The following is a 21,513-nucleotide window of genomic DNA, read 5'->3' as shown; positions in this document are numbered from 1 at the left end:
GACTGCCTGAAGGCACTGACTGCGCAGGGCAGGGCTTATGGGTGTCTCAGGTCCCTATGAGCAGTGATCAGCTCAGTGTGACCAATGATCATCTGCCAGGAGACAGAGCCCTCAGAGTCTCCTCAGGACCCCAGCCTACGCTGGCTGCCCCTCCTTCCCCCACCCCTCTCCACCTTGTGACAGGACCATTCCCATCTCCAAGCACCACCCTTTGATGTCCTCTCCCTTTATTCTCGTTACCCCCAGGTCAGGGTCTGACCCCAAGATGAGAGATCCCTTACCCATCATCCTTCACTCCCCACCTTCTCTTCTGGTGGATTCTGGTGGACTTTCTGAGCATGGTGGGAATGGATGAAGGCCTGGATTAGGACTGGCTTGCCATATGCCCAGCTTCTGGCTGTGGGTCTGATGTAGGGGAGCCAGAGGGTGACACGGAGCGGCCCTGGGTTCTAGAAACCTCCTGGTGTCACAGGCAGGAAGCTCCTGTCACAGCTTCACGTTGGAACTCAGTGAGGTCACATGACATGATGAGGCTGACACAGTCCATCTAGGGGTGACCCTGTCCCTGCTTGACTCACTGACTAGCTGTCTTTGCCCCTGGCCAGGTAGACCGAGTGAAAGTGTGGGATGCAGGCCACTACACCTGTGAGGCCCTGAACCAGGCAGGCCGCTCCGAGAAGCATTTCAACTTGAATGTCTGGGGTGAGGGTCTCCAGGTCCCCTCCCCCAGGGCGGGCTTTCAGATCCCAAGAAGAAGGGACACCTATCTGGGCCCAGGATACAACCCTCTCTCTCCTCCCAACCCCCTCAACTCCTGTCTGCTCTGACCCAGTCCCTCCAGAGTTCCCCTCAAAGGAGCCTTATACTTTGACGGTGAGCGAGGGCCAGACCGCCAGACTGTCATGTGACTGCCAGGGCGTTCCCTTCCCCAAGATCTCATGGAGGAAAGATGGTAGGATGGCTGCCCTCTCTCAGCTCCCCTTCACCCAGCACCCCTCACTCAGCATCCCTCACCCAGCACCCCTCACCCAGCACCCCTTCACCCAGCACCCCTTACCCAGCACCCCTCACCCAGCACCCCTCACCCAGCACCCCTCACCCAGCACCCCTTCACCCAGCACCCCTTACCCAGAACCCCCTCACCCAGCACCCCTCACCCAGCACCCCTCACCCAGCACCCCTCACCCAGCACCCTTCACCCAGCACCCCTTACCCAGAACCCCCTCACCCAGCACCCCTTACCCAGCACCCCTCACCCAGAACCCCTTACCCAGAACCCCCTCACTCAGCACCCCTTACCCAAACCTCCTCACCCAGCACCCCTCACCCAGTACCCTAGTGCCTCAATGAGCCCCTTAGATGGGGACCAGCTGGCTCCAGAGGTGCTTCCCCAGCCCCTCTGTCTTGCCCCGTCTGCAGACCCCTTCTAGACTGTGACAACACTCTGATCTTCAGGCCCCAAATCCCCGTCACTTCTGCAAGAGCCACCCTCCCCAAGTCCTGGCTGGTCAGGGTCTCCTGTCCGCATGGCTACCTGTCCGCATGGCTGTCTGTCTGTCCTGTTCCGTCAGTCTGTGAGCCACATGAGGCATTGTTTTGGCCACTGCTGCATTCAAAGTCCTGAGCCAAGAGCAAAATATTGCGAGGGTTTTCCTTAACCCACATATGGAGAGCAGGTTGGACAGGGTTTTTCCTGGGGCCTGGGCAAACAGCAAAGAGGACCAAGGTCTCCCCTCACCTGGGTGGTCAGGTGACTCACAGAAAGTGAGGCAGTCACTCTGGGCCTTAGGGAGTGGGTTTCAAAGGGAAAAGGCATGTGTGGCCAGAATTTGGAATTTTAAGTTATGTGACCGGGATGTTTGACCCAAGATGATCCTGAGGATAGAGCAAGAAGCATTCCAGGCAGAGGTCACGGTAGGGGCAAAGGCCCTGGGGCAGGAACACACCAAGCATACTTTTGGGACGCAGAAGGGTTCAGTAGGGCTGTGGCAGAGTCAGCCAGAAGAAAACAGTGGGAAATGGTCCACAGAGTGATGGGGACTGAACTGGGGGTCACTGTGAAGGGTTTGGTGTTACCTCTAGTGATACAAGGCAGGTCATGCTCAGAGGTCCAAAGTTGGAAGTATGGTGGCTCAGAGAGATGCCAGGATCCAGGGAAGGCTTCCTGGAGGAGGTGTCATTATGAGGGTGCCTAGAGGCTGGAGCTGGTGGTTGGGAGGACCACTTTTCCTCATGTAAGGACCTCAGGTCCCTGGACTGGAACCCTTTTCTCACTGTCCCAGGTCAGCCCCTGCCTGGGGAGAGGGACGACCCCGGACAGGTGTTGGCTGTAGGAAGGCTGCTGTACCTGGGACAGGCCCAGTCGGCCCAGGAGGGGACATACGTCTGTGAATGCAGCAACGCAGTGGGGACCAGCAGCCAGGAGCAGCAGCTGGAGGTTCTGGGTAAGCCCTGCCAGGGCTGGGGAGCATGCACAGATGAATGGAAAGAGCTGAAGTCTAGGCCACACAAAGGTGGGAACAGCAAGGCTTCCAGCCCAGCTTCTCAATTCCCAACTTGTGCACATGGGACAGCAGGCCTCTGTGTGCCTCCGAGGTCTAGCAGGGAAAGCATGCCCTGATATGGTTGGAAATGAGTGTGCACAAAGCCACTATAGAGCCTATGCTGGTGACAGGAATCCTGCTGGAGAGTGACTTGGTGGTCGAAGCACTTGCTATACAAGCATGGGAACCGTAGTTTGGATCCCAGAGCCCTTGTACATAGCAGGTGGGTGTGGCAGTCTACTGGGGTCCTTGCCTTGGAAGGCAGAGATGGGGGTCCCTAGAGTGAGTAGGCTGTTAAAACTAGCTATATCGGTGAGCTCTGGGTTTGATTGAGAAACCCTGCTTCAATGAATAAAATGGAAGAACTGAGGATGATTCCATATGCAGACCTCAGACTTCCACATGTACGTACATGCGGACATACATAAGCAAACATGCTATAGGCACATACAGAGAGAGGGAGACAGAGACAGAGACAGAGAGACAGAGACAGAGAGAGACAGAGACAGAGAGAGACAGAGACAGAGAGACAGAGAACATGGAGGGTAGGGTGTGGGGAATGCAAAATCCTGGCCTTGTAAAAACCACGCTGATGGGACTGAGGACTTTGCTGAGTTGACAGAGTGCTTATCTAGCATGTAATCCTAACACTTGGGAGAGGATGCAGGAAGGTCAGTTCAATGTCCTCAGTCACATAGTGAGTTCAAGGCCAGCCGGAGCCACATGACCCACCAGAAGTGGCAGAAAATGAATCCCAGAAAGGCACTGGCCACTGTAGTCCCTATTTGAGAGGCTAAGGCAGGAGGAATACAAGTTCAAAGCCAGCGTGGGTAACGAGAGACACCCACTGGGAGACTGAAACCACACAGCCCAGGAATGGCTGAGTCTGTTCCCCAGGGAGCAGCCCAGCCAGATCCCCAGTGTGTCTGAGAGGTCGCTGATGGACGGACACAGCTGTCACTCTGCCGCAGGGATGGAAAGGCTCAGAGAGGTGAAGTAAACAGGCCAAGGTCATACAGCTTGTAGTACAAGGAAGAACATAGGCCCAATGCCTGTGTCCAGAGGCCCTAACACCAGTCCTCCTGCTATCAGGCATCCCTAACTCCCCCCACTGAAGGCCTTCCTCCCCACCTCAGCTCCTCCTCGGATCACTGGCCCCCAGGAACCGCTCACAGCAGCCTCCGTGGTCCAGGGTGGAAACACCACCCTGGACTGTAATGCCACAGGGAAGCCCCTGCCAGTGGTGACATGGGAGAGGGATGGTCAACCCGTCCAGATGGAACCCGGCCTGAGGCTTCAGAATCAGAACCACAGCCTACACGTGGAACAGGCACAGGCCTCCCATGCCGGTGGCTACAGCTGCGTGGCTGAGAACACAGCTGGGCGTGCCGAGAAGAGGTTCACACTGTCTGTTCTGGGTGAGGACTGGTGGCCTGTGGAGAGGATGGAGCTGCTGGGCTGGGCTGGGCTGGGCTGGCTGGGCTGGGCTGGGCTGGGCTGGGCTGGGCTGGGCTGGGCTGGGCTGGGCTGGAGAGAGTAAGGTCAGGCAGTCTCATGCACAACCCTAGAGCCATGCTGTAGACATTGGGGCTTCTTCAGTCTGGGCTCTGATGAGGACTGTCACTGCGGGCCATGGCCAATAGGACCCTCCTGAGTGCTGTTCTCAAAACACCCATGTCCTCCCTTCCTCCTGACTCCTTTTGACCTCCCTGCCCTCCCTGTTGGCCTTTTCTCATCCTGTTCCTGGTAATCCATGTTCCATGTGGCTGGTGGGGTGTTCTTGGAGGATCTGGGGTAGGAAGGCTGGAGAGCCGCACACATTAGAGAAGAATCAAGACCCCTGCCTGGAAGAGGGACTGCAGCAGAAAGACTAAGTGGGAGTTGGGTGGCTGCTGGATGTACAGGAAGAGAGGGGTCCTGGAGCCCGTTATCACTCCTGCTCTGTACCCGGATCTATTTCAGGTGGAGGCAGGGTGTGGTCCCAGAGAAGGCTGGGAAAGGGATGAGCATGGTGGGTTGGGAAGGTGCCTCTCATCAGGCCCCACTCCTGGGGTTCTAAGCTTTCCATGCCTCATCACCCCAGGGGTAGAAGTGGAATGTCTTTCCAGAAAGACAGCATTGCCACTGTCTTGAGCACAGACTGGAGTGTGGGTGTGGGCTCACCTTGGTAGGCATTCCACCCTGCTCGGCTCCTGCCCCACAATGGGTGCAGGACGAGGGAATTTTGTGCATTTGGCCAGGTATAGCTCAGTTGGAAGAGTATTTTAGCATTCTACCAACAAAGTCCTGGGTTCCATGACCAGAACGAAATAAACCAGGCATTGTGGTACACCCCTGACATCCCAGCATTCGAGGGGTAAAGGCAGGAAAGTGAAGGATTCAAGATCATCCGTGGCTACATAGCAAGTTGAAGACCAGCCTGGGATACATAAGACACTGTCAGAAGAGGAAGAGGAAGAGGGAGGAGGAGGAGGATTGTTTATATCCCTCTGAAAGGGTGGGGAAACTGAGGCCTGAGGTTCCTGCCTGATCCCAAAGCCCACTTGTGGCCACATTAGTACCCATGTGTGGGTATCACACCTTTGATGGAAGCAGCTGGGACCCTCCCAGTTCACGAGTGGGGCTTTGAGTCCTTGAGCAGACAAAGTGGAATGGACAGGAGTTCTGTCTACCCTCTGAATACAGTTCTCTCTGGTCTAGTACCTCCTCAACTCACTGGAGACTCGGACTCATTGACCAATGTCACTGCTACCTTGCATGGCTCCTTGACACTGTTCTGTGAAGCTGCAGGGGTCCCACCCCCGAAAGTCCAGTGGTTTCGGGAGGGACAGCCCATCAGCCCTGGAGAGGACACCTACCTCTTGGCAGGTAAGGCACCAAGCCAGGTGTGTTTCCAGATTAGTCTGTTAGATGCCTACGATCTTTGACCCCAAGCTGTCAGGCCTCAGTGGCCCATCAATTGTGGGATTGCGAACACATTTCCCACTTGGAAGAGGTTGCCAGATGCATTGTATAGACAGGAACCCAGAAACTGGAACTAAGGGGATTGGCAATCGATTAGTAATGTCTGCCATGAGTGTAGGAATAGTGGTGATATATATGTGTGTGTTATCTGCCCCAGGTGGGTCTTACAAGATCTGTGAGGAACCAGCTCTGCTTCAAAGATCCCTGGGAGAAGAAACCTTTTTGGGAGGAAAGGAGGGGGACTCTTGGAACAAAATGAGCATCTGAAATAAATCAGGACTATGTAGCTCACTGTTGCCTCTTAGCCCTAGCCCAGAGCCACCAGGAGCCAGCATGTCAGGTCCTTCTTGCCATAACAGGTCCTCAAGTTTATTCTGATATTGTGCTCTATCCTATGTTTACTCTCAAGGGCTCAGGTCCCCTACTAGAGGAATGGGACCTTGGGAGGCAGATGGCTGTGTGTCAATGCTTGACATCAGGAGCTGGGAGAGGCTGCCAAGCCCATACCTTCCCTTCCTTCCCCAGGTGGCTGGATGCTGAAGATGACCGCAGCCCGGGAGCAGGACAGAGGGCTCTACTCATGCCTGGCCAGCAATGAGGCTGGGGAGGCACAGAGGAACTTCAGCGTAGAAGTCCTGGGTAAGACACAGCTCTATGTTCTTAGGAGCATCGGAAGCCTCTTCCTGCTGGAGGAGGCTGGGCCCTGTTTGCTTTGCTTCATCAGAACCTGCACTCTGGGAGCGGGGAGATGCTCAATCAACTTGCTGTGGAAGTGCGAGGGCCTGAGTTTGATCCCCAGATCCCAAGTAAAGGGAAAACGATCTGGGTGTGGTGGTGCTTGCTCAGAACCCCAACACTTAGGCATGGAAATAGGAGGATCTCTTGAGTTCACTGGCTGGCCAGCCTAGCCTGCTTAGCAAATTCTGGGCGAGAGACCCAGAATTTTTTGGTTTTGTTTTTTTAAAGGTGAATGCTCCCTGAGGAATGATGCTTGAGGTTCACCTTTGGCCTCCATGTGTACATGTATACCCATGTACATGTGACTGTACCACATACTCACACAATATTCACATATCACACACACACACCACCACCACCACCACCACCACCACCACCACCACCACACCAGAAATCACACACACCACACATACATATGCAACACACACCATACATATACATACCACACAGGTGTACACACATATACATACACACCACACCCACATACACACACACACACACACACACACACACACACACACACACACACACACTCTATACTGAAGCTGCCCTGATGTTCTCCAGAAACAGTAAGGATTAACCCAAAGTGGGGGGAGCAAACATTCTCAACACCACACTGACATCTCTGTCCAGAGTCTTCCCAGTAGCAATTGATTAGACTGACTTCTGAGTAGGACCAGGCATGGGGGAAATGGGAAAATTGAGGCACAGGAAACTTAGCTTCCTGCTCTGTGGATGGATAGCCTGGGTGGGCCACCCCATCAGAAACTGTCTGCATTCCTCCTGCTAGTTCCTCCCAGTATTGAAAATGGAGACTTGGAGGAGGTGATCAAGGTGCCTGAGGGACAGACTGCCCAGCTGGTGTGCAATGCAACAGGTGAGGGTGGTGAAACTGGCTTAGCCAACCCCCGACCCCAAGGTTACCCACCAAGGGTCTCTACACTTCCGCTCTCTGGATCAGGCCCATTGATGTGCCTTACTGTTTGCTCTGCTCCTGGCTGAGGGCAGTCACCTGCCAGAATCTTCTACAGGGTCTCTTTGTCTGGCTGCTTCCCAGGTCCCACTACACCAGGACTTCCTGCCCCTGCACTAACCACACAGAACCATAATGATCTGTAGTGTCTGAGCTCCTCTAGGACCCAGACCCAGACTCCTGAGTGCATGGCTCCCCTCTGCCGATGCTTGAGGGCTGGAGGGTGGGGAGATATGAGCCTAGATAAAGAGAAGGTGGTGAATGAATGGGTGGGAGAGGGGTAGATAGATGGATTTTTAAATAAAGATGATGGACGAGTAGCAGGGTGGGTGGTTGGATTGATGAGTGGCTAGTGTGTAGGTAGGGATGGATAGATGGATGAGTGGATGAGTAAATGAAAGAATGGATGAATGGAGATGGATGAATCGATGGATAGGTCAATTAATAAGTGTGTCTTAAGTGGGTAGGAAGATGGATGGATGGATGGATGGATGGATGGATGGATGGATGGATGGACGGAAGGATCCATACGTGAGTGAGCAGTAAGACAGGAAGACAGACAGATGGATGGAAGGGTAGATGGATGAATGTATCTTGCATGTCTATATCAAGCCATCTCTGCCTAGTCTCCTGTAAGGCAGCTGAATTCCAGAAGAAACGGCCAGGCTGTTCTGCTATGCATACTGAATGGAGATGGAAACCCCACATCTGTGCTGTCCAGAGCCACCTCTAACCCCTGAGCCCATCTGGTTTGAGCTTGTTGAATGATCTGTCTTCTCTTCATATAGGTCACCCACCGCCAAAGATCACATGGTTCAAAGATGGCCAGTCCCTGGTTGCTGGAGACCCCTATGAGATGTCCCCAGATGGGAGCTTCCTGTGGGTCTCCCAGGCCAATCTGTCCAGTGCCGGCCACTACTCTTGTATCGCTGCCAATACGGCGGGGGAGAAGACCAAACACGCACAGCTCAGTGTGCTGGGTGAGTGCGGTGCACCCCCACTCCTCCACCCCCCACCCCCCAGCCACCTGGGTTCCCGCAGGCAACTCCAAGAGTGACTGCACACACAAGAGCAGCCAGATGTCAGATCTCCATAGCAACTCCAGCTGGGGACCCGGCTTTCAGCACAGCCCTTCCTGTGACAATTCACGCCCAGACTGTAAGAGTGCACCCTGCAGGAGCAGGAAAATGAAGCTTCAAATCCAGGAAGCAGTTAGCCAAAAAGTCCCCTCCTCCTCAGCAGAACCAAGAAGGTTTAGGTTGAATAAGTAGCGAGACCACACACTGAGTCAACACTGAGAGGCACCAGAGAGACTGGATAGTCAACTTGCCCTGCAGTTGGAGCTCTGTGGTGGAGGAGGGCTTGGCTGCCCTGAACTTCCACTTCCCATCTTCATCACACAACTGTAGCACCAAGGATAAGCCTGAGGGCCTAGCTGTCCTGGTCCTCAGGGTCCTTGGGCCTGATCTAGACTTGTTAACCAGGGCCTCCCTGCCGCCCCCCTCACAGTGGTTCCCTCCATCCTGGGAATGCCTGAGAATGCCATCGAGGAAGTGACTGTGACCATCAACAATCCTATTTCCCTGATCTGTGAGGCACTGGCCTTTCCATCCCCCAATATCACCTGGATAAAGGATGGGGTGCCCTTCAAGGCCTCTAAGAACATTCAGCTCCTCCCAGGTGATGCCCTTGGGGTGGGTTTTGGGAAGACATATGGTAACCTGTCCCCAGGCTGGGTCAGTCTGAGCTCACGTCTATGGGAAAGCCCTATTTTGGGGTAACTCCTGCCATGGCTCTCCAAGCAGGTACCCACGGACTACAGATCCTGAATGCTCAGAAGGAAGATGCTGGCCAGTACACCTGTGTGGTCACCAATGAGCTGGGGGAAGCCACAAAGAACTACCACGTGGAAGTCCTCAGTGAGCCCCCTACCACCCCTGGGACATCGGCTGGACTGGCAGAGGAGTCCTGGCTACACCTGAGACCTAGGGCACTTTCCTGTGTCTATTTTTCCTGAGAGTCACAGGCAGCTGGGGTGGGGTGTCTGTCATTTTCCGTTCTTGCCCTGGTGATGGTAAGAGGAAGGGACAGTGTTGAGACTTTAGTCATGTTGACCCCAACGCTCCTCCAGTCCTGGCTTCCTGTTGCCACTTTTGGTGTGGAGACACAACCTGGGGTCCCTCAGTTTGACACCTAGGCCCCAAGAAGGCCCTCTAGAGGCCACCCCAGGGATCCTCTGCTTCATAACCCCTGTCCCTTTGTTCTCTCTAACCTAAGTGGGTACAGATGGGTTCCCTTCCAGAAGAATGCTATTCTACCAGCCTTGTCGTTAGGGAACCACCCATAACCGGTGGGTCGGGGTCTCAGGACCCTCCCCAGGACTGCTCCTCACACATCCTGTGGCTTTTCAGTTCCCCCTTCCATCTCCAAAGATGACCCTTTGGGGGAGGTCAGTGTGAAGGAAGTGAAGACCAAAGTCAACAGCAGCCTGACCTTGGAGTGTGAATGCTGGGCCGTGCCCCCGCCCGCCATCAGCTGGTACAAGGACGGAAGGGTGAGTGCAGGACCCCAACAGCCTTAGACGCCCACCTTTCGCTCTCACTAGCCCTGTTCAGGTCTTTGCAGAAAGAAGAGCCCTGAAGGCACCTAGCCCCAGAGCTGACCCTGCTTACTCACCCTTCAGTTTTTAATTTAAAACAAACAAGCAAACCCTTTCCAACCTCAAGTGACTCTGTCCAGCCCTTCGCTTCTTTCCACTTTCGAGACCATACAGGTTTGGCTTGACAGAGTCACTGGCTGATCTCATCCATCACTTTCTATTATGGTCTGACTTTTATTTATTAAAATATAGAGTAGGTTGCCGGGCAGTGGTGGCACACACCTTTAATCCCAGCACTTGGGTGGCCAGCCTGGTCTACAGAGTGAGTTCTAGGACAGTCAGGGCTACACAGAAAAACGATGTTTTGAAAAAAAAACATAGGGGGTTGGGGATTTAGCTCAGTGGTAGAGCGCTTGCCTAGCAAGCGCAAGGCCCTGAGTTTGATCCTCAGCTCAAAAAAAAAGAAAAGAAAACAGAAAAAAAACCATAGATAGATAGATGGATGGATGGACGGACAGAGGGAGGGAGGGAGAGGGATTAGGGTGTGCAGCGGCACATACTTGTAATCCCAGCACTTAGTTAGGAAGCTGAGGCAGAAGGATCAAGAGTTCAAGGTCATCCTTGGCTACATAGTTGGAGGCCAGCCTGGGCTACATGAGACCTTATCTCAAAACAAATAAATGATCTTGATTTTTATCTCAGTCCCTCTCTATCCTCCCCCAGCCTGTGACCCCCAGCCAGCGGCTCCATGTCCTGGGGGAGGGGCGGCTGCTCCAGATCCAACCCACACAGGTCTCTGACTCTGGCCGATATCTGTGTGTGGCCACCAATGTAGCAGGCGAGGATGACCAAGACTTCAATGTTCTCATCCAAGGTGCGTGTCACCATAGGGTGGGCTGGGTGATAGCAACCAGTGGGCCCTAGACAGGATGCTGGTTCCAGGTAGAAGGCTGTGACCCATGGCATCAACATTGGCTGGGCATCAGGAGCGCTGAACTAGCTTAGGGTAAAGAGGCATTCCCCATTGACTGTCTGTTTCAGCATCCAGAAGCAGAACAGTTCTGTCTGCCCTGGTTAAGGAATAAGTTTCAGAAGATGGGGTACCTGCCTCAAATCAGGATTAAGTGGCCAGGAGGCAGGCAAGGAAGGAGGCAGGGAGAAAGGGAAGCTGGAAAGGGCCAAGGGGCTGGGGAGAGGTGGGGAGGGAGACCTGGAGGCTGGGAGGGAGGCTGGGGAGAGGTGGGGAGGGAGACCTGGAGGCTGGGAGGGAGGCTGGGGAGAGGTGGGGAGACCTGGAGGCTGGAGGGAGGCTGGGGAGAGGTGGGGAGGGAGACATGGAGGCTGGAGGGAGGCTGGGGAGAGGTGGGGAGGGAGACATGGAGGCTGGAGGGAGGCTGGAGGCTGGAAATCAGGAAGGGAGTCAGGAACGGAAGCAGGGAGGCTGGAGACCAAGTCAGACAAAGGAAAGACAGGGTTTTACCACACAGCACTCTGCAGTGACTAATAAGAGAGTAGTACACTTTCTCCTCTGCCTCCTCTGGCCCTCAGCTGCCTCACCCTGGTCTGTCACTCACTACTGGGTTGCATGACCTGGAGATGTCACTGGCCTCCCTCTGGGCCTTGGTTTCATCCTTTGCAAAATACAGGTGTTCTAAGCCAGGCATGGTGGTGCATGCCTTTAACCCAGCACCTCAAGGCAAAGGCAGGTGGATCTCTATGAGTTCGAGGCTAGCCTGGGCTACATAGTGAGACCCTGTCTCAAAGAAAGAAAAAGAGAAAAGATACTGGAGATGTGACTAAAGTGGGTGACCCGGAGGGGAGGGGAGCTTTCGGGTCCTCACTGCTGAGGGTGCTGTGCCTCTGTGTACCCACCAGCAAATGTGGGCAAAGGCTTGACAGCTGCCTGGAGCCCCGCAAGAAGTGTCATGGAGTCATCTGATCTTATTTCATTTTGTTCTGAGCCAGTCTTACTGTAGCCCAGGCGACGCTCTTGCCTCAGCCTCCTAAGAACTGGGATGACAAGTGTGACCACCACACCCAGCCACCAGGATTCTCTGAGGTCACCAGGGTGTGACCTCCACAGAGCACGGGGCTTTTCCTAAGGCTTACATGGCGGTTTCATAGGCAGCCCCTGGGGGCGTAAGATGAAGAAATGCCTTGACCTGCCTGCAGGGTGTAGCTTGTGTGGCAGGGGGTGGCAGTGCCTCCCAGGCTGGTTGGCAACAGTGGTGAGCAGCTTTAAGCCTTTATTATATTCCTAATGACTTGTCTCCCTCCATGCAGTGCCCCCCATGTTCCAGAAGGTGGGTGATCTCGATGCAGGCTTTGAACTCCTGCCCTATGAGGAGGAAGCCCAGGGCAGGGTGACAGAATACCGGGAGGTCGTGGAGAACAACCCAGCCTACCTGTATTGTGACACCAACGCTGTTCCACCACCCGAGCTTACCTGGTACAGGGAGGGTCAGCCCCTGTCAGCTGCAGATGGGGTCTCGGTGCTGCAAGGTAGGCCAGACACTGCCTGCAATGTGAGCTCAGGTGGTACCGTGTGACGACTCTAGACCCTCGCTGGTATTTGCAAACAGAGGGTAAAGGTTGCCTGGCTTCCCTTGGCCTGCCCTGCTCCCATTATGGACCCACTATGCTACTGCTGTTCAGGCCCCACTGACTGCACCAAGGGGGATGGGTAGTCTTCTGGCTTAGCATCTGCATGGTGCCTGCCAGGTCCAGACCAGCACCGGGGCTGGGTGGGGGACAGGAGGTCAGTTATGACAGTCTCTGATGAACAGTTGTCCCAGGCTTTGAACTTGGCCCTTGCGGAAAAAGGAACCCTTAGGTCGTGGGGAGATACCATGCATGTGAGGCGGGTTTTCCGAGGTGGAAGCCCCTGGACTGATCCCTAAGCTGCTGCTGACCTCAGCCTGAGACCCTTAGCTCACATCCTGTTACTCTGGACTCGGTCATGAGGAGATCCTTAATGCAGACCCCAAACACAAGCTGATCCCAGCTCTCAGTTAACCCCTGACCCCAGCCACTGATTGGCCCACATATTAGCATTGACCTCCAATCCCACTGCTGACCTCTAACCCTGGCTACCAACCCTGAGCATGTTAAAGATGTGGTCACAAGTTAACTGAATGTAGATTCTGGTCACAAATGGACCCCAGCTCTCACCTGAAACCCTGTGGCCTTGGCCTCACCTCCATAGCTTGGAAGTCAGGAGACCTTGTTTCTGACATGGTCAAGCCACCCACGGCCTTGGCTGGTGACTCCTCACCTGGAATCTTTAGCACACAGTGACCCTAGGTAGAGACCAGGTTCTGCTCTTGGTTGCCTCCTGGTCACAAAGGGTCCCAGGCAACTCCTCCCTTGCTCCCAGCTGCCATTGCCCTAGAAGTAACCCCTGCCTCTGAGGACACTTTCTCTTGCATTTGCCCAGCCAGCCAACTACACCCTCTTGCTAACCCTGCCGGGGGCTTCATTTTCCCCATCTGTGAGATGGGCTACCAACAGCTCTCACACTATAGAGCCTGCACCTGAGACCTGGCAGGCAGCAGGCCATTAACTGCACGTGGACTTGACCCGCCTTGACCTATGATCTGGGTGGACTGAATCTCACTTCCCAGATGAGGCAAGGGATGAGGGCGACTTGGGCCCTGCAGAGGAGAAACGGCTCCCTTGCTCTGGAGTCAGGGCCCTTGTCCCTGAGCTCAGGCCCCTGTCCTATGTCTCTGCAGGAGGCCGAATCCTGCAACTGTCCCTGGCGCAGGCAGAGGACGCGGGCAGGTACTCGTGCAAGGCTTCCAATGAGGTGGGCGAGGACTGGCTGCATTACCAACTCCTGGTACTGAGTGAGTGGCCTCCTTCTGAAGGTCCCTGGGGAGTGGGGGGTCCCATTCCTCTGTGCTCAGAAGGTCTGTGATAGGATTGCAAGCTCGGTCTCTGAAGCCAGGCAAAAGTAGCTTTAAAGTCCAAGATGGTCACTTTCTCACTGTGTGACTTTGAACAAACTATACCCTCTCCAAAACCCAGAATTCTTAGCTGCTTCCAGGCCTGAGAGATGTAGTGTGGGGGACACAAGGACCCTGGCAAGCATCTGGTACCCAAAGTCTCCCTCATTTCCACTATGTTCGCCTGGAGCCCCATACCTAAAGCACTTCTGGCTCTCCCCTCCCCCCAGCACCACCGGTGATCTTGGGGGACACACAGGAGCTGGTAGAGGAGGTGACTGTGAACGTAAGCAGTGCCGTCAGCCTACGGTGCCCAGCTCTGGGGAACCCAGCACCCACTCTTTCATGGCTCCAGAATGGGCTGCCTGTGTCCCCCAGCCCACGGCTGCAGGTCCTGGAGGAGGGACAAGTCTTGCAGGTAGGAATAGACTCCTCTTGGGGTAAAGGCTCCGGGAAGCAAGGGACAGTGTCATCTGGGCCTACAAAGGCCCATTAGAGCATGGGGGTGCATTCTGCACAGCAAATGGCTTCTGTGAGGAGCCCAGCTGGTCATGTAGGGCTGCCTAGTGTTCATAAGTATCAGTCACTCCTGCCAAACAGAAGCACACGTGCCACACCCAGAACCAGCCCAGGCCTGGGGAGGCAACCCTTTGCAATCCTTGACACCGGGAGCTAGACATACGCCGTAGCTGCAAGGCTCCTCCAGAGACCAGCACAGCCCCACATGGCCTTCTTGTCCGCTTAGCTACAGACAACCAACCAACAGCAGTCTCCCTCCCCAAAACACCGAGCCCATGACAGGCCTCAGAGGGACCGACCGCTCCCAGACACTGTGCGCACCGGTGGCCCACATGTCTGCTCTGGGAGATAAGGATGCTCATGGCAGTGTGGGGATGAGCCATGGAGCCTCTGGATCCATTCAGAGCTGTCAGCCTTGGCCTCTGCACCCTCAGGTTTCCACCACAGAGGCAGCGGATGCTGCCAGCTACATGTGCGTGGCAGAGAACCAGGCGGGGTCTGCAGAGAAGCTCTTTACCCTCAAGGTCCAAGGTGAGATGGCAGAGAGGGACCTCTGTGCATTCCCTGTCTCTCCTCGAGGGTATCCGAGCACCTACACTCAGAGTTCAGGGACCCCGGCCTGACCCCAGCCACATCCCGGGACAGAGAGCATTTGGGAGACTTCAGTCACATTAGGACCAACCTCAAGTGGCTGGGAGCAGCTTTGGGGGGGGTGTTTTGGAGCCTCAGCTTTGGGGAGAATGTTCTTCTGAGGCCTCAGCTTTGGAAGGGATATTCTTCTGAGGCCTCAGCTTTGGAGGGAGGGTGTTCTTCTGAGGCCTCAGCTTTAGAGGGGGTGGTATTCTTCTGAGGCTTCAGCTTTGGTGGGGGGTGATATTCTTCTGAGGCCTCAGCTTTGGAGGGGGGTGGTATTCTTCTGAGGCCTCAGCTTTGGTGGGGGGTGGTATTCTTCTGAGGCCTCAGCTTTGAAGGGGGGTGGTGTTCTTCTGAGGCCTCAGCTTTGGAGTGGGGTGGTATTCTTCTGAGGCCTCAGCTTTGGAGGGGGGTGGTATTCTTCTGAAGCCTCACCTTGGTGGGGGGGGGTTCTTCCAGGGCCTCAGCTTTGGTGGGGGGTTTCTTCTGGGGCCTCAGCTTTGGTGGGGGAGTTCTTCTAGGGCCTCAGCTTTGTTGGGGGGGTTCTTCTGGGGCCTCACAGCATCATTAGTGGGCACTCACTGTGCACCTGACTTGTGTCTAAATGACTCATAGGAGAAGGAATTGGCCTAGCTTTAGAACTGTAAAATTACTCTCAGGGATAACCCAGGTGAGAGGGTCTTACCATCCCAAGTCTACTGTTGACCTCTATGTCACCATGAGCCCAGATGTGGGGACAGCTGTATCCCTGAGGATGGATGGGACAGTGCTGAGTCCTCAAAGTCACAAACAGCTGTCTGGGTACTGCCACTGATAGCTGTGTGGCTTTGGGAGAGTAGTTGTACTGCTATGATCAAGCCCCTCTGTGCTCTTGTGCAAAGTAGCTCTGGCTAGTAAAACTTGCCCTCCAAGGGCTGTGTGGAGATACCCCAGGGGTGGCTCTGGGAGCTTAGGCCGGTTCCTTGGTGTGTCTCTCCCACTCTCACCCCTGGTCTGTGCTCCCCAGTGTAAGCTCTCATTTCTGCTTTCATCCAGTCCCACCACAAATCTCAGGCTGGCACACCGACCAGCTCACCACCACCCTCAACAGCAGTGTCTCCCTCCCCTGCGAAGTCCATGCTCACCCAAGGCCTGAGGTCACGTGGTACAAGGATGGCCAGCCTCTCTCCCTGGGGCAAGAGGTTTTCCTCCTTCCTGGTTGGTAAACTGAAGCTTTGTGCCCAGCTCAAGGCTCTGGTGGGGGAATCTAAGATGTTGTCCCAAACCTGGGACAGAACTGCCCATGTGGGAGGGTTAGGGACAGAGAGGGGCCCAGGGCCCTGTGGCTGCTGGTGCAGGGGCCATTGTCCGCAGGCACCCACACACTGCGGCTCACGCGGGCACAGCCAGCTGACTCCGGAACATACCTATGTGAGGCTCTCAATGCTGCAGGCCGAGACCGGAAGACAGTACAGCTCAACGTTTTGGGTATGTCCTGTTCCACATGTGCCATCTGCTCTTCCCATGAGCCCCCGGGGAATCCTTGTCCTCCTCAAGGGATCCTGTTTAAGAAGCACAGTCTCATGGCGATTAAATTGTAGTCTTGAAAGTCAGATACATCATGGGTTGATGCAGCCATGCACAGGCTTGCTCTGTGACTTTGGGCTAAGTGTCTCCCCATCTCTGAGCTCCCATCTGTAAGGTGACAATCCCTATGAAGATGGGAGGGAGGGAAATGCAGCCCTTGACCTACTGTCTGTCTCACAGTGAGATTCGGTGGTGGTCAAGTTGAGCAGTGGTGAACCCTAAGAGCTAGGTCAGGAAGGTCCAAGGTCCTTGGCTTGTAACCTATGATAGCACTCTTGGTCTTTGGAATTCCCTGAGGGAAAGCCGGTCTGCAGTGCCAGCAGCCAGGGCTCCCTGGAAGGTTCTTTTCAGCTCTGGGACAGGTTCATTCATTTCTAAATGCATAGCTGTGCCAGGCCCTGAGGGCTCATAACTGCATGTGGATGCCTACATGAGTGCCAGGGCCTGAGGGATCACCATGGAGGGGCAGTGTTAGTCAGGAGATTTAAAACAAAAAACAAAAGAAAAGAAAAGAAAACCAAAAAGCCTGCTATTAGCATCTTTCTTGCCATCTAAGTACCAATGGCCACCAGCAGGCTCTGGTAGGCTGGTCTGGGTTCGAGTCCTCCAGCAACCCTGGGTCAGGTCCACTTGATCACATGGGCCTCCCTGAACCGTTTACCCATGGTGCATTGGGGCTATGTGGGCAAGGCCATTGTGCCTCACTGGGCTTTCCTGCCCTCAGTTCCTCCCAGCTTTAAACAGGCTTCTGGAGGTCCCCAGGAGGCCATTCTGGTCAGAGCAGGGGACAAAGCTATCCTGAGCTGTGAGACAGACTCATTCCCAGAGCCAGCTGTGGCCTGGTTCAAGGACCAGCAGCCCCTAGCCCTGGGGCAGCGGATTCAGGGTCTACAAGGTGGACAAAACCTGGAAATCCTAGACTCACAGGTCAGTGGCCATGGGCAATTTGGACAGTGGACACAGCACTTCTGCCCCTAGAGGCCTGGGGAAGGAGGTGGAAGGTGTGTGGGAGGAGGTGGGGGTGTCATCTCCTTGACCCAAGTAGATGCACACCCTCCTGCAAGTGACCTGGGAAAGGCCTGGACTCCAGCCCCAGTTCAGGTCTGCCTCAGAGTGACCTTGAACAGAGCCCTTCCATACCGGTGCAGGTCAGGCTCTCAAATGTTTGTTGAATGAATATGTATCTCTCCCCTGAACATCCCCTCTGGGCTCCTACCTTCTGACCCAGCTCCAGCCCCACAGCAAAGGGCAGACCAGGGCATACTGGGCCAAGTCTGCTCTCCTGATCTCCAGGGTCTCCACTTCCTAAGGCACTGAGAGAGGCGGGCAGGCAGGGGCAGCGGCGGCGGGAGGGGGGGAACTACCTCCCTAAAGCTTCCCAGACAAGGCCACTCTATCCTGGGAATCTCTGCTCCACACACCAGGCATCAGATAAAGGAGTGTACAGCTGTAAAGTCAGCAACACAGCTGGAGAGGCCACCCGGACCTTCGTCCTCACCATCCAAGGTAAGGCCCAGCCTGGACCCCGATATTGTAAGAACAGAGTCTTTCTGGGCTCTCGGAAGCTTATCTTGGGAAGGGAAGCTAGGGTCCTGGAAAACATGACGACCACCGAAGCCACTCAAACTGGTAGCTTTAGGGTTCTTATCTCATGAATTCAGAGAATGAAATTCAGACTCCAGAGGATGTGTTTTAGAGTTGATTTTACATTCACAGGTGAGAGAGACAGACAGACAGACAGAGGATTCCAAGCTCCTGTGCAGTAAGAGTTTATTCCAGGAAACAGGGTGCCACTGAAGTGCTAGTATGGACACTTTTTAAAGGACTGTGGATGATACCCAGGGAGGGGTGAGCTAGCTGCTCAGCCTGGTCCTTTCTCTGTTTGGTTATGTCCTCATGTATAGTTTCCAGGTAACAGTGAGGAGCCAGGAGGAGCCAGGACGAGGCAGGGACATTCTTGGAACCACTGCTCTGTTCCTGTCCCACCTTGTCAGCTTCTACCCTTGTCTGTCACCCCCAAGCAACTCCCAGGGCTGCTGGGATAAGATCAATGGCTGGAAAGAGGCCCTATTGCCAAGATCTGGAATTTTAAAAACCAAGATGGAGATGGGGAAATAGTGCAGAATCAGGGCCTGGTGCATGCCTGTAATCCCACTACTTGGGAGGGAGGTGGGAGCAGGGAATCGGGAGTTAAAGGTATGTAAGCTACACCCTTAGGTACAGAGCTATTCCAAGACCACACATGGAATCTAAGCTCATGTAAGCTACATGGAATCTTGTCTCAAAAAAAAAAAAAAAACAAAAACAAAACAAAAAAAAAAAAACAAAACAGGACTCTTCCTGTGATATGCTTTGAAGGACTTAGTGGTATGATTCTGTTGCTCTGCCTGCCCAGTTTCACACAAAAGCAGAGCCTTCCTACTGGGCACACTGTAGGCACCAATCTGCTGTATAGATTAAGCACTGGGCATGTGCCCAGCAGCTAGGCATTGAGGTGAGAGAAATCTAAGAGATCAGATGCTTAGAAGGACTGTTGGTCTGTGAGCCGTGTATTTACCGTCTTCAGGCTGAGTGGATCTTCTGGGGCTCTGCTTTGTAGATATTTTGAAATAGTCATCTGTGGTTTCTAGTCCCATCTGTGAATAAAGCAATTCCATCAATACCAGAATGTAAAACAAAAACCCCTGATCTTCCCCGAGAAGAAGAAACTGGGGAGCAGGGAAGGGTGCAGAAACCTGCCTTCTTTCCCACAGTGCCCCCAACATTTGAGAGACCGGAGACGCAGACAGTGAGCCAGGTAGCTGGGAAGCCCCTAGTCCTGGCCTGTGATGTGTCAGGGATCCCAGCTCCCACTGTCACTTGGCTGAAGGACAGAATGCCTGTGGGTGAGTATGCATGTCCTGCTTGCCATCTGAGTGCAAGACACCTTCATTCAACGCGGCAACAATTAAAAGCTGGGAAGTTGCTGGTTATTAATGTTCTTGTCACAAATCAGGCAACTGTGGTGGTTTATGCTTGCAGCCCCGGCATGGGGAGGCTGAGCTGGAAGGGGCCATGGTTACTTTGCTGTTGCTGTGATAAAGCAGCTTAAGGAAGAGAGGGTGGTTCCGGAGGGCTGAGTCCATCACAGCAGAGGAAGCACAGCAAGCCGCAGACATGGTGCTAGAAGCAGGAAGCCAAGAGACCTCATCTTTAACTGCAAACAGGAAGCAGAGAGAGTGATCTGGGAGCAGCACAAGGCTAGGAACTCTCAAAGACCTCCCCCAGTGATGGCTGCCAGTAACCTCCCCAACACCACCATCAACTGGGGAGCAAGTGTTCAAATACCTGAGCCTGTGAGGGACATTCCTCATCCAAACCACCACAGATCCCAAGTTCTCAAGCTAGCCTGGGCTGCATAATGAGTCTCTCTCTCTCTCTCTCCCTCTCTCTCTCTCCCCTCCTCCTCCTCCTCCCTCCCTCCCTCTCTCCCTCCCCCATCTCCTCCCCCCCCCAGCAAAGGCTGGCAGTGTGGTGGAAGCCCTACCTCCATTTGCCTTTCAGTGCTTTTTATTGACCTCTAGAATCTAATACCAGGAGCCACTCTAGCATGGAGTCTTCTGGTCTGGAAGCTCTCTGAGCTTGGGTCTAGCCTTGACCTCTGAGCTGCCCCTCCTCCTGTGGGTCAGTGCTGCCCCTGCCTGGCCACAGGTCATCCCATCTAAGCTCCTTCCTTGCCCTTGACCTCACTTGCTAGGTCAGTCTGTCAGCTGGTAACTCCTAAGGTGCTGCCCTGGTTGTGGGCACCTCGGGTTGTGTAGCTGGACAATGTGTCTCCCCATTCATATGTATTTCTCTTCCTAGTCCTCAACAGCTTTATCAGACTATAATTTACATCTTATACAGTCCTCCCATCTAGAGAGTATCATCCAAGGCGCTTTAGTATGTCCACAGAGTGGAACCACCGCCACAATTAATTTTAGAATGTCTACATTGCCTAATAAGGAATCCCCATAGGCATTAGCCACCAATCCCCAGTCCCTGCAAATTCCCCTTCCACTGCTGGCCACAGCAGTCTGCTGTCAGTCTCTGTGAGATGCCTGTTCTGGATGTTTCATTCTGATGGTGTCAGATCACCCTGTGACCTTCTGCATCTGCCTTGCTCTCCTTTACCCTGAGACTTCAGCTCACTGGCCAGCCTGGATCAGGATTATTTCTTCAGGAATGCATGTAACAATTTTCCTTATTCCTTTATATAATACTTCATATGGCTATGTAGCCCTGGCTGGTTTGGAACTTGCTGTGTAGGACAAGGCAGACCTTAAACTCACAGAGATTGGTCTGCCTCTGCCTCCCAAGAGCAGCAGCATTAAAGGCATGAACATGTAGCATTGTATTTCCTTTTTTTGGGGGGGTTAGGGGGGGTGTTTCGAGACAGGGTTTCTCTGTGTAGTTTTGGTACTGGTCCTGGATCTTGCTCTGTAGCCCAGGCTGGCCTCGAACTCACAGAGATCCGCCTGGCTCTGCCTCCCCGGTACTGGGATTAAGGGTGTGGGCCACGTGCAGCACTGTGTTTCTTAACCAGCTGTCTTAGGCTGTAGAGGTGAGGCTGCCGTGAGCTTGGCGTGCAGGTGCCTGTGGGTGGTCAGGGTTCTATGGGTGTGTGTTTTTGTCTCTCCTAAGTGTGCCCTTGAGTTAGGCTGGCAGCAAATCCTGTCTGTAATGCCTCTAGCTCTTCTCACATGCTATTCCCCGCCTGGAACACCTCATGGTCTTGTCTGCTTGCTGGTTTCTACTCAAGCTTTGTCCCAGCAGCCCCTGCTGAGGAGCCCTTCCTGGCCCCAGCTGCCCCTCCCATCCTCCCCTACCCTCAAGCCCTCTGACTCTGAGAGAGCTTTCCAGCTGCCAGTCCTCAGCTGTACTGTCTTTGTGACACATTTCATGCTTCTGTATGTGAGGAAAGCTTGGCCTCAGAGCAGGCCCTGGACTGGAAGATGTACGACCCTGGGGAGGGATGGCCTATGTGGGACAGGGGTTGTAAGAAGTGGAACA

General features: G+C 54.2%; 1 protein-coding gene across 1 annotated transcript in view; it reads left to right on the top strand.

The window, feature by feature from the left end:
- The window catches only part of Hmcn2 (hemicentin 2), a 153,141-nt gene that overhangs the window by 85,629 nt on the left and 45,999 nt on the right, over positions 1-21,513 (top strand). Inside the window, exons 42-62 of the mRNA XM_036185910.1 lie at positions 606-702; positions 833-952; positions 2,283-2,444; positions 3,680-3,961; positions 5,244-5,411; positions 6,033-6,146; positions 7,036-7,122; positions 8,007-8,198; positions 8,728-8,898; positions 9,024-9,137; positions 9,630-9,772; positions 10,541-10,691; positions 12,101-12,319; positions 13,552-13,665; positions 13,995-14,182; positions 14,718-14,814; positions 15,952-16,113; positions 16,270-16,383; positions 17,207-17,409; positions 17,907-17,988; positions 19,236-19,367. Coding sequence (XP_036041803.1) covers positions 606-702; positions 833-952; positions 2,283-2,444; positions 3,680-3,961; positions 5,244-5,411; positions 6,033-6,146; positions 7,036-7,122; positions 8,007-8,198; positions 8,728-8,898; positions 9,024-9,137; positions 9,630-9,772; positions 10,541-10,691; positions 12,101-12,319; positions 13,552-13,665; positions 13,995-14,182; positions 14,718-14,814; positions 15,952-16,113; positions 16,270-16,383; positions 17,207-17,409; positions 17,907-17,988; positions 19,236-19,367 — 3,112 coding nt within the window. The remainder of the gene's footprint in view (positions 1-605; positions 703-832; positions 953-2,282; positions 2,445-3,679; positions 3,962-5,243; positions 5,412-6,032; positions 6,147-7,035; positions 7,123-8,006; positions 8,199-8,727; positions 8,899-9,023; positions 9,138-9,629; positions 9,773-10,540; positions 10,692-12,100; positions 12,320-13,551; positions 13,666-13,994; positions 14,183-14,717; positions 14,815-15,951; positions 16,114-16,269; positions 16,384-17,206; positions 17,410-17,906; positions 17,989-19,235; positions 19,368-21,513) is intronic.

Source organism: Onychomys torridus, chromosome 4 (assembly GCF_903995425.1).
Source record: "Onychomys torridus chromosome 4, mOncTor1.1, whole genome shotgun sequence".
NCBI classification, from domain to species: Eukaryota; Metazoa; Chordata; class Mammalia; order Rodentia; family Cricetidae; genus Onychomys; species Onychomys torridus.
This window is presented reverse-complemented; position numbering and strand designations above follow the sequence as displayed.